This window comes from Platalea leucorodia (genome assembly GCF_965183815.1).
Source record: "Platalea leucorodia genome assembly, chromosome: 7".
Classification (NCBI taxonomy): Eukaryota; Metazoa; Chordata; class Aves; order Pelecaniformes; family Threskiornithidae; genus Platalea; species Platalea leucorodia.
In genome coordinates, this window is record NC_138829.1 from 72504206 (window position 1) to 72519459 (window position 15254).

Here is a 15254-nt window from a genome sequence, read left to right on the forward strand (position 1 = left end):
AGGCTTGCGAGGGAAATGCCGCAATAAAACATCCCGCGGTACTCACCTGTAACTCCTTATTGAAGGGCTGGGAACCAGCACCCTTTAGGTGCCGGCTCTCCTCCTCCCCTCCTCCCCAACAAAGACAGCAGACCTTAGGCAGAAATAGATCTTTAATGAACTATACAAAATAACCAGCCTGGTCGTTCCTTCTCCCCGCCAGTTCCGGAGCCTCAGCAGAAGAGGTGCAAGACTTTGCGGAAGAAGTTCCTGAACTCCGCGTTGAAAACGGTATAAATGATGGGGTTGAGAGCACTGTTGACGTAACCCAGCCAAGTGACAGTGCTGGTGACTTGAGTGGGAATAGTGCAGGACTTGCAGAGAGCCCTGGTAATGTGGACCACAAAAAAAGGTGTCCAGCAGAAGAGGAAAGCACCTGCCAGAAGGACATTAAAGAGAGAAAGTGACGTGAATGTTAAAAAGGGTTTAACTGAACAAACGCAGCCTGGGCCAGACAAGAATGGAGACAGCTCAGAGCGCTGAGGGAAAAAGCAGCAGATGTGCTGACACGTAGAGCTGGGCTTACGCCCAGACAAAAAATTTCGGATGTCTTTCTCATCCTAACCCTCGATGAAGTCTAAGTTATGTCTCGTTTTGGGTTCGCGCTTAAGATATCGGGAGTCAGAGGTTTACCTTGACGACAAGGCTGGATTCTGAACGCTGTACGTACGTGCTTTCCCAAGGCGGGTGGTTGTTGGCACTGCTCTGGCTCAAGGGGTACTGAGATTTTCACACCCTCTCACACCGAGGGATGGGTGCAGCAGGTCTTAAGCCACAACCAGGCTGTTCCACAGGAACAAGGGGAGGGTGGGTGTTAAAACGAGTCCACGCACGATGGAGAGGGAGGAGGCCCAAAGACTCTGGGGAGGGGGAACAAGAGGGCGGTGGCTTTTATCTCAGCCTCCCCTCCTCCAGCAAGGATAAAGCGTGGTTCTCAGCGTGACAGCTCTCGCGGCTGTCCCAGCACCCGTGCCTGGGCACTCTGGCTCCCGGTAGGGGAGGCTGCAAAGCGTGTGTTCACTGCACCAGGTTCAAACAGGTCCCGCCAGGCTGCCAACGCAGCACGTCTCCCGCCCTTCCCCAGCCAGCACCGACTGCTACTCACCGACGACGACAGGCAGCACCCGCATGGCCTTCCGCTCCCGGCCGTTGATCTTGGCCCGCTTCCGACTGTGTCCTGGGGGTGGGTACTTGAGGTGTGGGTAGGAGACAGTCTGGATCCCGTTGTCCATCACATAGTCCCCAGGGGGGTCAGAGCGGGCGTAAGGGTTGCGCTCCCCTGGCCCCAGTCCGGTCTGCGCTCGCTCAATCAAGGTTGAGGGGTGATAGAGCTTCCTGTTGGCCCCGTAGATGCTGCCCCTTAGCTTGGCTTTCCTGGCTTCTTCCCAACGCTTCAGCCCCTGGAACATGGCACAGTAGAGCACCAGCATGACGGGGCAAGGGATGAAGAAGGAGCAGATGGAGGAGTAGACGATGTAGTTGTCATCCTCCAGCTGACACAAGCTGGGGTCCCGGTTTGGGACGTTGTTGAGACCAAATATGACTGGGGATGCTACAGCAAAGGCGAATATCCAGGTGGTGGATATAAGGATCAACTGCCGCAGGTCGATTTGTCGCCGGTTGTAGTTCAGTGGGATGGAAACAGCGATGAACCTGCCAATACAAGCCCCAGGTGAGTCAATCCTAGTACGGTGGTGTCACCACGGGTAACGTAACCGAGTGGTCCCAAAGCTGCTTGCCACCGTCCTTCCCCCCTATTAATTTACTTGCATAGCCAAGGCCTGGGCTACAACCAGTCTCCCCCCTCAGAAGGGCGCCCAAAGGGACAGCTCGGGCCTCAGCACACAACTCTGCTTTCAGCTGGGCCACCACAAGGGTACTGATGGGAACAAAGCGGGGATACTGATGGGGGGCACGGGGGGCAGAACAGCCTCCTCGGGGAGGGCAGGATCCGGGACCCTGGTGAGGGCGCGTGTGGAAGCAGCTTGATGCCAGGACACAGCGCTCCCTCCTCTGGCGTGAGGAGGAGGAAGGCACTTACCGATCCACGCTGATAGCGCAGAGGTTGAAGATGGAGGCCGTGCACAGCATCACGTCCATGGTCATCAGGGCATCGCACAGCACCGTGCTGAGGGACCACACCCCTCCCTGGAACTGAAAAGACCCCGGGGGTCAGCAGATGCCATGTCCCACTGCCTTTAAAATGACACGAAGGAACTCTGTGCCTGGGCGCCTCAGCCACTCACGTTTTGCCCCAAACAAGCAGCCTGACGTCGAGCAGTCCTGCCCGGGGCACGGGTCCCCCCTTCCCGTAAAGCAGTGGCACACGGGAGTCAGCCCCACGCGAGAGCTCACAGCTCGCTTAGGGCTTCGCAGTCCTGGCCTGGCTGGAGAATTGAGCCCGCGGACCATCAGCATTGCCAAGCAAATCGTGCTGGGCAGAATAATGGACGCAGGGCAGCCCCTGCCTTGGGTTAGTGCAGAGTGACAGCCAGCAGGCTCAAAACCCCCAAACTCGCCCAACTCGGCACCCCAAAACCTCCCCGGTAACGCAGGCTGGGCACTCGCTGCGCAGCATCGCTAGCCAGGGTCACCGAGGCAGCAGGGAGAGGCTCTGCAACAAGTGACAGCGACAAAGCTCCTCTTCTGTTTTTCATGTCCAAACCGCTCCAACGTCCTGTTTGCAGAGGCTGTGAATAATTTCTGTGTTACACAACTGTTTCATTCTGTCACGCTAAGCACAAGGCCAGCCTCTTGAGACTCTGTTCAAGCTAGTCAGATATAATCTCTTGTTTGCTCTCTCCACAATTGCAGGCACCCAGGGCAAAGCAGAAGCGCTGTCAGCGAAGAGGACGTGACCAGACGTGTGTCATTGGGCCGTATTACTTGGAAATGTTGACTCTGCTATGCAAAAGAGATCAGTTAAAAATCTACACTACTGCATCCCAAATAATCCTCAGGAAAAAAAACAGAAAATGCCCAAGGGTTTGCGGTTTATCGATACAGTTTGTGGAACAGGAACGTTTGCTCAGCAGTGCGCTGTGAACCTGGCTGTTGGAAAATGGGAATGGAAGGAAAAGCTCAAGGAGCACAGAAATAAGTCAGGCTTCATTAAACCCTTTTTCAGCACATGGCACCAAACACCGATCCAGCCCCGCCTGCATCCAAAGCTGAGGCACTGAATGTCAGCGTCCCTTCCTCGCACCGGGACGACTGCCTCTAGGATGAGACCACAAACAGAATTTTTATAAACATTCTCATTTTAGTACAACAAGAGAGGGTGCCTTTTTGTTTTTCCCTGACGGTAAAAGGGGCTCAAAACCCCGCTCAGCTCAAGCTGAACTCCTCCATCCTAGTTTAGCAGTCAAGAGGAAGGCGGCTCCCTCGTTCCCCCGTATCGAACGTATAAAGCTCTGTCACCCCACGCCACTCAGAAGCCAGACCTCTGTGTGTGGTCTGCAAGCGCTGACTCCAAATTAAATTCTTGTAAAAAACCACTCAGTTCCAGGCACAACAAACCAAGCTTCTTGTATCTGATGTAACGCTATTTCTGTAAGGAGCAGGGCACGAAGCGGTAGTGCTGGCAGGGAACGGGGAGGGGTTATTTGGCAAGAAATAAGATGAGCACAGCAAGAAGGGACAGGTCTGAGCTGTCTGAGGGTCTTTTTTTTTGGAACGGCGCATGTATTTCACTTGCCAGGCAAAGAATCCTCCTCCCTGGAGGGTCAGACAAATCGTATTTTGGATGGTGCTGCTCCTCCTAAGCATCACCCCGCTATGGCTGAAACAGGAGCTACAGGTACTTTCAGATCTCAAGCTGTCCTCGCATCGCGACTGGGACATCCCCTCCTTAGGGCAGGGGCTGGGAGGCAGGGGCTCGCAAGAGGCGACTCACACCTTCCCTCCGGGAGCCGTGAGACTTTCTGGTTTGCAGCTGGGTCATTTCTCAGCCAGCGGCACAGACTCTCTGCACAGCCTGTGGCTGAGGACAGAAAGAAGGACAGCAATGGCTTAAGCTAGCACAGCCACCAAGAACTACTCGCAGAAGTTTGTTCCAACCAAGCGCTGGTCTTGCCCAGTTGTAAAACCAGCCCGTTGCTTTACCATTAAAGCACCTTTTAGGCTGACGCAGAAAAAGCGTCAGCTCAAGCCCGTTCCTGCTGCGTGCCAACGTGCCGTTATTCCCATGAGCTCGTTCAGCGCAGGCAGAGACCCGTCAGTGCACTCACACCCGCACAGGCAAACCAGGAGGGCTCCACGGGCTGTTCCTACTACGCCAGCAGAGAATTTCTCCTCCCAGTTTGTGACTGCCAGGCAAACCCCACCAACCCTTGGGTCTCTCTACGGAGAGAGGTTAGGTTAAGAACCCAAACCCTGTATTCGACGTGCCGTACAAATAGGTGTACGATTTTAGCTTGAAAACAAAGCGTTCGGTAGCAAGGGGCGCTTGTCATGTCCACCTCAAACACAGGTCTTCTACTAGCAGCTTGCAGATCTGTTCTCTAGCAATCACACCAATGCTTAGCCATTCAGCTATTTTATATAGAGTATATACACACATGGGGTTTTTTTTCTTTAGCTCACGCTCCTTCACAGTCATATTAACGCAGCAGCTTGCGGTCACCCTCTGAACAGGCTACCGCAGAATTTCAGGAGCTGAGCTGTTGCAAAAAGCACCACCAGCTCCCGGGACCGGCTCTGCCCGCCGTGCCCGGGCTGTGCCCCCGCAGCGCCCTTTGCACAAGCCTCAGCCCAGCGCGGCTCCGTGGGGCCCGGCAGCCGTGCTGCTGGGAGCCGGCTGCTGCCAGGCAGGGCCAGGGCACAGCCCGACAGTTCAGCCCCTTTGCAGAGGCCCACATATACAGAATATACGGAGCTATATGTATTCTTTATATATTATATAGAACACACACGTGTATAAAATAGTGTGCATATATACTAATAAGCTATATATTATCTATTGCTGTAATGTAAGATATATAATATAGTAGGCATTTCTACATATTGTGCATATAGAGGGGCTTTGAAATGTTTTTCTGTATTATATATCAATGCAATATACAACATTTTATACGTTATATGTAGTTTATCCATATATTTCTATATAATATATGCTATATATGTAATACATGTATAAATTAGATTTAAAGTTATTATATTTACTATTAAAAATCAGATTGTATACAAATATAAATATAAAATGCCCTTGGGACTTTGCAAAATATCAAACACTACATATACTCTCTATATACTCTTACTATTATAAAAATATATATTATACATAATAAGTATTACTATAACATATATATCGCTACATGTAATATATATAATTTACTATATATTTTTACCTATACATAATGTGCTATATAAAAATTATTTTTATATATATAAATATGTATTAGTCCCAGGGACTTTCTTCTATTTTATATACGTATAATATCTTTTTATCCATATAAATATGTATTAGTCCCAGGGACTTTCTTCTATTTTATATACGTATAATATCTTTTTATCCATATCATTTATCAATGTATTAATAATATGTGTTATACGGTGCATTAATATATAAAAATAATATAATATAGAACACGTAAAAATAATGTGTATATTACGTATCCTATATTGTGGTAATATGCAGTAAAAGACATAAACCATAGGTAACACGTTGTTCCACGCCATGTATTCATATTTAGGACATAGATGTCACAGGGCTATACGAAGCTGCTCGGAGCGGAGAGCCGCGGCTGAGGGGCTCTGCCCAGCCCGCGAAGCCCCCGGCCCGCAGGCAGCCGCCACGCTGGGGAGCACGGCCACCGCCTTCCGGGATTCGCTCCCACATAAGCCCTTCGGTACCAGAAAAATCTTGAGCAACCTGGGGAGGCGGTTGTTAAGAAACGAGAGTGGAAGCCAAAAAAAGCAATTCAGCAGCTTAGGAGAGGAAGCGAAATGCCTGGCAGCTGGCACGGGGACGGTGGAGGAGGTGCCAAGGGTGGGCAGAGCAGTTCGGCCCCTGGGCCAGCGCAAAGTGAGGAGCGATGGGATGAAGCCAAGAAGAGAAATGATTAGACCGTCGCTGTATTTGGTTCTAAAACAGGAGAAGCAGGGAAAAAAGGCTTCTGTTGAAGTAACCCAGAAGAAAGCCACCCAGAGAAGCGGGTGTCACCTCCAATCTCTCTCCAAAGCGAACCTATAGTAATAGTCAGCTGGCGCTCATACAGTCTAACTCTGCCGGCCTTGTGCGCGGTTCAGGAATTGGGTGTAGATTTGCTCAGGTACGGATGCTAAAGGATAGGTTCTGGTTTTACTCCTCCCAGCACACGAAACAGAGCCACGTGGGTAACGCTCCCCACCGAACGCTGGGCGAGTGCAGAAACCCCTGCCCCTGCCAGGGCGAGGGGGCAGGCAGCTCTGCCAGGATTAGCACCGGGCAGCAATGATGTCACGCACAGGATTACGATTAGTGGAGCTGTAAAGCCAAAGTAGACTCTGAAGAAACTGTTTGGCTATTTTTATATAGCCATCTCCTTGAGAGGTAGCTCCAACCTCCGGGGAGGGCTGGATTCAGACCCGAACGCTTCATTCAGCCTTTTCTCTAGCACAGATCAACCACCCCAAACTGAATTTGGGAGCTGAATCCGAAAAAACAACCCTCAAATTTTTGCCAAGCTCACTGGGATCCCGACAAGTTCAGTTCAGTTTATGAGAGAGGAAATTTGATTCTGGGCCACAGTTTTCAAAACCTGTTTGTGATTTTGGGGAACTAAGTGATTTTGAAAAGGGCAAGAGCTCTCCGGCTGCAGCACCTGCAGAGGACACAGCCTTTGCTGTGAGAGTCAAGTTGGGCACTCAGCAAATGCTACAAGCCCTTCCCTTTCCCCACCAGCCCCCAAGACTCTGACTCTGGGGAGAGGACTCCCCATTATACCATGTTTCTCGCCTGCCCACCTTAGCAAAATGCGCCAAGCAGCTCTCTGATGGGGGAGTGACTTTGGATTAGAGGCAGAGCTGGCTTGGCTGGGTCGTGTGATTCAGCGGTACCTCACTACGGGAGGTTGCAGATTAGCCCACCGAGGCACGCAGCGTAAAGCTTTAGGGATCATAAACAGCTCAAGCCGCCTTTAAGAAGTGCTCCGGAGCAACTCCACTTTCATCAACTTTTTTGCATTCTCTGCTTTTTCAGCGTGAGGCCCTTTGTGTTTCTCCAGCGATGCACGATCAGCGGTGCTGCTGCTGAGAAGACACAGACAGCTAGTGGCACAGCAAAACGATGCTCTGCAGGCAAGCCATCTCCCTTAACAAAATAAAAGAAAGCTGCAAATATAACCCCACAAGCCAGCCTACCTGCTACGACTTTTCTACGGCTGATGACATGCCCTAAACAGCTCTGGTGAGGATATAGTCTGAGCCTTAAATAGTGAGGTTAGGGATATTAACCACCACACTCGAAACCTCCAGGCATCACTTCTTGGAAGAAGATGGAAAACGATATAGGCAGGGAGGATCACGCTCTGCCCGTAGCTCAGCTTCCTGGCAGACAAGGAGGGTTTATAGGAAAGTGATAATGATCGCCTCTCGGGACGCAAGCCGAACCCCTTTCAAAGCGGTATTCCAGGTGCAGACTGGCTGCTTGTTGAGCTGACCTAGGTTGGCAACGCCAGTAAATTCACATGCAGTCACTGCGGTCTCTTACAAGACACCAATATCTCACTACAGATGACACTTAGGCTCTGGATCAACCGCTATGCGCAGAGGAGGAACAAACCCAGCTGCTTCTTACAAAGAACACAAACAGGTTATGGAAAAGGTTTTATAGGATGGTGGATGGCGGGAGCCAGACTTGACTTCTCAAACACCCTTGCAGGCTGCCTTCCCAGTTCAGGTCGTTTTGATGTCCCTGTTCCTAAGCACAGACGATTTGTAAGAAAAAATCTGCCTTCTGGCAGAAAGCCTGATGCCAGAAGGGCTCTTACACTGCCAGTGCTCCTGAGGGCATGAGCCAGGACAGGGCCAAAGGTTTTAGTCTTATTTCCTATGCTAACAGCTCTTACCTCAGTCCTGCCACACGCTTCTGCACGGCACCACACAGCAGCTTCATGCCTGCCTCTCTTGCCAGCCCTGCAAACAGGCTCACTAAGAAGCAGAGCACACAAAGTGATCCTTTGGTCTCTGGTGGTGATGGCATCTGAAACAAGATACCCAGGAACCAGCAGCCTGCAACTGAATTAGGAGATGCCCGGCTGAATTTCCGAACAAGCACCTGCCTGCCCTCAGCGAGGCCGTGGCTCAAGTGCACAGCGTGGAGAGACTGAAAGTGCTAATCCTAAGAGCCCAGGCCTGCTGAGAAGGCTGTGACACCAATAAGAGTAATAATCCTTGCAAGTGGGCAAAGTCCAGCATCGGAGTCAAAGAATTGTCCAAATGCCCACAAGAAGCTGACTCTGGGCCTTTTTTTATGAGCCTTGATGACTGCTACGTTCTCCAGAAGACACAACGCAACCTGCAAGGGGAGAGGAAGGAGAAGGAGTGGGACAGAAGACAAAGGTGGCCTCGCGTCTGCTCTAGCGTCCTTTCTTGACTTAAATCATGGAGGTCAAGGTTTTTCAGAAATGACAAGCAAGTCTGGTCATCCACCTGAAACATTATGAGGGCCCAAAATTCAAAGACACCCCTCCCATTATTGGTCGCTGAAAATAACATCCTCAGGACCGGTCTGTATCACCTCCCCTGTATTTTGTGCAAAGACCGTGTGGCTCAGAGATCAGTCAGGCCTAGAAAAACATCTATTTCCACTAAAGAGTCCAGAAAAGACTAATCTCGAATACTTCTGCAAAAAAGATGACACGCGTTCACAGAGAGCCACAGAAAATTTGGAGAGTAGAGGTCTGGTCTCTCATCAGAAGAGCTGCATCACAGGCACACGACACGCTGCAAAAAAAGAGATCGTTCTGTACCAGTGGTACACTGACACCCTGAAAGTTTTATGCAGAACAGCATCACCCTCACCAAGAAAATAGCTTATGCAATTAGTACTGGCTGCTCTATCACTCCGAGGATCCACGAGGCAGAGTGCCTGCTTGGAAAGACTCATCTTCCCTGACCTGGAGAAGCAGACAGGTAAACACACAGATCTGCTAAAACGGTTTCCTCTTTATCGTAATCAATTACACAGATCTTAGTGGCAAAGATGTTTACGTAACGGTGCCTTACCCGGCTCCTGCCAGCAGCTCCCCGGATCAGGCCCCGCTCACAGCGCAGGCACCCGCGGGGATTAAGCGCGAGCTGATCAAAGGGAGGGTTTGCGGAGCGAGGCAGGTAGGAGGTACGCTCCGCAGCAGAGTACAAGAGTTGCTCAGCCTGGCACCTGCCCTAATTGCTGGGAATGCCTCCAGTTAATGAGGACTATATAAACTGCTGCTGTGGCTCCTGCCGTTGTCACAGAGTCTTTGGGCAGAGGAAGCAGTTAAATGCAAAGACAAGCCTTTGTAGCCATGCAGCTCCCTCCCTGCAGGTTTCTAGTGGGCAAAGCCACTCAGAGCCTGATGATATTTTGCAGTACCTCCGCTGCACCTGTAGCTCTGCTCTCTCATGTGTCCTCACTGCCTCAGGGGAGCGATAACCCACATTTTCAGTGCTATCAATGCTCCAGGCAGACTCTGGTATCTTCTCCTGGCCTCTCTTCACACAAAAGCAGGCCTTTGCCCCTGGGGAATTACCGTGGACCTGGGGGAGTGCCCCAGGCCACCTCCTTCCCCCTTGGTTCCCATCATCCTTGCCTTACTGGCACTGGATTGCTAGGAGAGCACTTCACACTCTCATCAGAAAGACAAGGCCACTGCAGAAGAGCAGTCCACCTTCCCTGTGGATTTTTACCTCTCCCTGTCATGCTGCTAAGAGCCGAGATTCCCCAGCAAGTTGGAAGATAAGTGCCTTCTGCATATCAGGGCAGCCTGCTCTGTGGTAATTAACAACTGGCAAACACTACAACATGTCTTTGTTCAGTGTTTGAACGAGTTCAGTGGAAGGCACTGGGCACATCTGCTTCCCCACACTCTCATTTGGTACATGATTGCCTGGGTACGTACCGATACCTGCACGTTGGCTCAGTCACCTGCGTAGTAGCTAACAAGACAAATGGCAAAGAAAGAGCACTAATCCACCTCCATCCAAACCAGCGCTCCAAACAGAATGAGCAACGGTCAGGGTACAGAAGTTCATCTGGTTTTCTTTAAAGATGGGGTATTTCTGCAAAAGAGAAACTGGCTGTAAACACTGCCCTGTCAGGAATTCACTTCACGTCCTCAGTCTCAGGAGCTGTTCAGTTTGGAAATGGATGCTTTAAGCCAGTGGAAAGCTGATCTTTCTTCCCTTCTCATCCGTAGGGTGCTTCTTGGTTACATCAAGTTGTGGAGGAGCAGAAATGACAAACGACATCAACATTTGGATTTATGGAAGGCCAGCTTCATCACATCAGTTTTAACACTCTTTCTCATTAAGGCCCCAAGTGTTAACTTGAGCTGCTAAGGTAGGTATATTTGACAGGACAAATTAATGATGAAAAGATACAGCCTGAAGAACTCCCAACAATGCAGAGTGAACACTAGAGAGAGATTTAGGACAGGGCAGGACTCAGGGGAAAACGTTCACCTCACACAGAGAAGGCTGTCTGTGGGGAGCAAAGGTCTACAGGCTCTCCTGCACGCCTGGAGAGAGCCACACGGCTCCAGTCTGTGGGAGATGCTGACTTCCTACACCACTGGCCTGTCTCCAAAGAAAGTTCTCTCAGCCAAGGACTGTCCATTTTTGTATGTGTTGAGGGAGCCTAGTGCAACAGGACCACAACTGGCCAGGAGAAACAGACACCATCTCCTGCTCGCCACCAGAAAGCCGTCGCACCACCGTGGTGCTTCTCCCGTAAGCTGCACGTGCGAGGACAGGACCGGAGGAGGTTTGCATTAGATGGCCCCGCTTCCCTGCCCTTCTCCAATGCTCTGGTTCCAGTCAAGACTGCCGTGACTGAGAAATGGTACAGAAAAGAAACAGTTGTGACTGCACACACCAATTTCCCCCTTGTCAGGCACCTGCTTTCAGCAATCCTCCAACCCTGCAGATAGAAACAAGGGACATCCAGAGAGAACTAACACACAATTTGGCTTCCTACAGCCAAGATCTCTGAATCCTCACCATGGACTAAGAGTTTAGCGCGACAAAAAGTTATGCTGGCTCTTTCAAAAATACAAAAGGAGAATATGTGTCAACAAATGGGGCTAACGCATCGGAATAAGCTTTCTTAACTAGAAATAACAGTCGAGATCAAGGCCTCTCCTGCTGTGCTCAGGCTTCTGTGAACAGCAGCAAAGCATAATCCACATCTCACAGGAAGGAATCCTGTCCCCACTGAAGCTTGTGGGAGATCTGCTGTTTTGTGGGGATGTCAGATGTCACCTCAAAAGTTAAATCCCTCCAGCTGTCTTCTAAAGCCCCGACTGGGAGGGATGTTTCCAAAAACCTAACACAAGAAGCTGTCTCCCAGGAAAAAAACACAAGATAACCAAGCTTCTCCTGCTGAATTAAGAAAGTGGTCAGAGTTTATTGTTCTGTTTCTGCTGAACAAGAAGCAAAAAACCACCCTCTCAGCCAGTTTTCAAGTTTTCCAATAAGGCCTCAAAGTCCACCTTTGCACTGTCAGGAGCTGTACTAAAGTTAAAAAGAAAAACCAAACAAAAAAACCCACACCAAGAATAAAGGTTGAACTGAACATTCAGGACTGTCCGTGCCACGTTTTCAGAGGCTAAATGCAATGGCACAGAATGCAAGTTGAAATCAAGCTAGTTTTAAACAGCAGCAATCGCTATACACTGCACCCCCTGTCCGAGCATCTGATTCTGATCTACAGTTTTTGCTTTTGCCTCCAAGAAAAGAGAAAAAACCCAACACAAAAATTCTGTCCCCGGCACTGACTCAATGGCTACTCTTACTTTTCCTTAGCATATTTCAGAACAAAACAAGCTGCAAATCCTGCACCAAATACAGAAGATTATTAAAAATGAACATGGGCACTATGGGCTCTGAGCCCACAGAGGAAGGAAATGGGTACTGCTTCAACACAGACAACAGCCCAAGCTGCCCTATGTTTCAAAACCCCGTTGCCCGCTGGAGGAGGCTGTGACTGCTGCACAGAGCTCCTTTTCTCTCCATACCTGTCCAGTACCTGTGCGTGACTGCTGAGTGGGAGGGGTGCAGATCCTGGTGCCTGCTCTGTTTACAGGGTCTCTTACGCCTCTGAAAGCCTGCCTTGTTGCAGGAGCTGCAGAAGTTGGAGGGAAAGACAATTCTGTCATATGCCACCTTCATTCCCTGTTGTTTAATATCCTGGGTGCAGAGACACGGAAAAATGACACCACATAACTGATGTTTATGAACAGCTATGGAAGTGAACACACAAAGTATCATCATAGCTAAGGCAGGGGCTGGACAGCCCAGGTTTTTAAAGCTCATCCAGGGCTGAACACCCATCCAGAATTTGTGGGATGTCTGTAGTACCCAAGGAAAGCCCCACAATGCTCATGCCCAACTGGAAGCATTTTCAGAGGTGCCCCAGACTATGTTAACTAGCATTTTACATATGCCAGCAAAATTCAAGCCTGCAGGCTAGAGGAAACCACACTGGTGTGTGTGTCTGCCCACAGAATGGGGAACTGGAGGCATGGAGAGACAACAGAAAGAGCAAGGGGAAAAAAAAGGGAATTCTGATTAGCAAGAAGTAGCTGAGAAGAATCATGAAGACAGAGGCTTTCTAACCACCCAAATGGAGTTAACGAGGGAAAAGCGAAACCACCAAAACCAAACACCACAAGGGAGCTCCTGTCAGTGCAGTGGGAAGAGAGAGAGAAATCTAATGCGTCTGTTCTTCACGGGTTCTTCTTATGGGTCCCCAGCTGAACCGGTCCCTCCAGAATACCTCTGTCTCCAGAGAGGTCACAATGTCCTGCAAAATCCTCGGACCAGGTAGAGAGGCTAAAAGCATCCTAAGCTCTAATCCGCAGCCTGCCTTGCTTAAGAAAGTATAGGCCCATCCCAGTCAGGCGCTGAGCGGCAGCCCTGACATGGGAGAGAAGGGGCGATGCTAAGCCCTGCACGCTGCCGGTACACTCTTGTGTTAGCCACACCGTTCGGTCTCACTCATGGGGACAGCCCCTTTCGCTCCCTGGGGGAGCACTTAAGCCACCACCTTACAAATCATGGGGCTATCCGAAAACGCAAGGTTTGTCTGACACACGCACACCGCCCAGTCCCCGGACTACAGCTTGCGGGGGCTGCTCACTGCGCACAAGGCTGCATCCTGGCTCTCCCCACGTCTGGAAAGAAGAGGACTCCTCTTTCTTCCACACCACCAGCTACGGCAAGGGCAGGCGCAAAACAACTCCTATTTTGGTCTGCAGGTGCTTTAATCCACTTGAGCAGGGAAAGAGCCGCTGGCTGGTACTAACGGGCAGGCTCTAGCGAGGCTCCTCACTCCAGTCCAACAAATCCCCCCGCAATCTCAAGGCTTTATCAATCCCCTGGCAGTAAACATTTATCTCCCTTTTACAAAGAAGCAGAGATGCAAAACCACTCAGCCTCAGGAGCTCGCTCCTGTTTTTCTTTCCCTCAGCTGTCACAGTCTCGCGTGAACAGGTTTCGGAGCAAACAGAAAGCCTGACCCGAAGTCCCCCAAGGCGGCTCTCCGTGACCACCACCGCACGGGGGGTCAGGCCTGTGCGAAGCAGGGCACACCTCCCAGGAGGAGCCCCAAAACAAGCCGACCACAAACCAATGCAGGGTGACCAAATCCCATCCAGCTCCCTAAAAAAGACAGCTTCCCCTACTCAATGCGACATGGAAACCTGTTTCCTGGCTAAAGATCTCCCTTATCACCAAAACCTGCTCACCTTACCCCAGACAGAGCACAGCACAGGAGCACTCTCCCTTCCTGACCATTTGCTGATGGCCACCTGGGAAGCGTGCAACGCAAGGGCTCCCCAGAGCTGCGGAGGCGGCCCGGGGCAGACACCCCGGAGCATCTCCACTCGGTACATTTGCAGCTCGGAAATCGCCTGGGGAGGACAACGGGGGAGCCCACGAACTTCCACTAAACCGGCTGCCGCTACCATCACTCGTGGTCCTGCAGCAGTTTTGTGCTGCAGGCAGCAGCGGTGCCGTGGGAGACTGAGGGAAAAGCCGCGGCGGTTTGAAAGCGGCACAGCATCCCTGCAGCGGAGCCGGGGGGCAGAGCAGGAGGGCAGGGGCTGCCCCGAGGGGCGGAGGGATTCAGGTGGGGAACAAAGCCAGAGAAGGGCTTTAACCCTCGATACTTGGTCTCTTGCCGATCCCACCCCGCAGCCCCGTAACTTTCAGGACCCCCGGGCCCAAAGGCCACAAGCCCCCGTCCCACCGGTGCCCCCGCAGCCCCCCGGGCAGCCTCACCTCGGAGTAAACGTAGAGGGGCAGGACGAGGAGAGCGAGCAGGAGGTCGGCGACGGCGAGGCTGACGATGAAGTAGTTGGTGGTGGTCTTCAGCGCCCGCTCCGTGCAGACGCTGAGGCACACCAGCCCGTTGCCGCCCACGATGAGCAGGATGAGGAGGATGCCCAGCACCAGGGCGGCGATGTTGTGGCCCCCGGCCGGCGGCGGCGGCAGCCCGGTGCCGTTGCAGGGCGCGGTGCCGTTGCAGGGCGCGGCCCCGGCGCTGCCGTTCCCCATGGCGCGGCGGCGCTGCCCCGCCGGCCCGGCGCATGGGAGCTCCCTCGCCGCCGGGGCCCGGCTCCGCTCCCGCCGCCGCCAGCCGTGCTCGGCCCCGCGGCCGAGGCTCCGGCGGCTCCGGCGGACCGGCCGGCCGGCCCCAAACTTTCCGCGGAGCGGGGAGGAGGAGTCGCCGCCGCCGTGAGGCAGCCCCGCCCGGCCCCGGCCCCGGCCCCCGCCGCTCCAACTGGGTCACCAAGCGGCTTACGGGGCGGGGGGGCGGGCTCCCGGTGTCCCGTCCCCGTTCCCCCCGGGGAGCTGCGGCCGCGGGGGACCCCCGCCCGGCCCCGGCCGCGGCGCGGAGGCGAGGGGCGCGGCGTGGCGGTCCGGCGGCGGAGGAGCCCCCCTTGGGGGATGCTCTTCGTGCGACCGACCCCTGCCTGTAACCGAGCTCTGCCCCTGGCCCGGGCGAGTGCTGTCAGTCCGGGGCTTTACCG

General features: G+C 52.3%; 1 protein-coding gene across 1 annotated transcript; it reads right to left on the minus strand.

The window, feature by feature from the left end:
• Window positions 1–212: 212 nt before the first annotated feature.
• Window positions 213–14778, minus strand: DRD4 (dopamine receptor D4; the record flags this gene model as incomplete). The annotated part of the gene is made up of 4 exons (XM_082316923.1): window positions 213–415; window positions 1145–1692; window positions 2081–2193; window positions 14503–14778. 4 exons carry the CDS (start codon window positions 14776–14778, stop codon window positions 213–215), a joined length of 1140 nt encoding a protein of 379 aa, XP_082173049.1.
• Window positions 14779–15254: the final 476 nt, after the last annotated feature.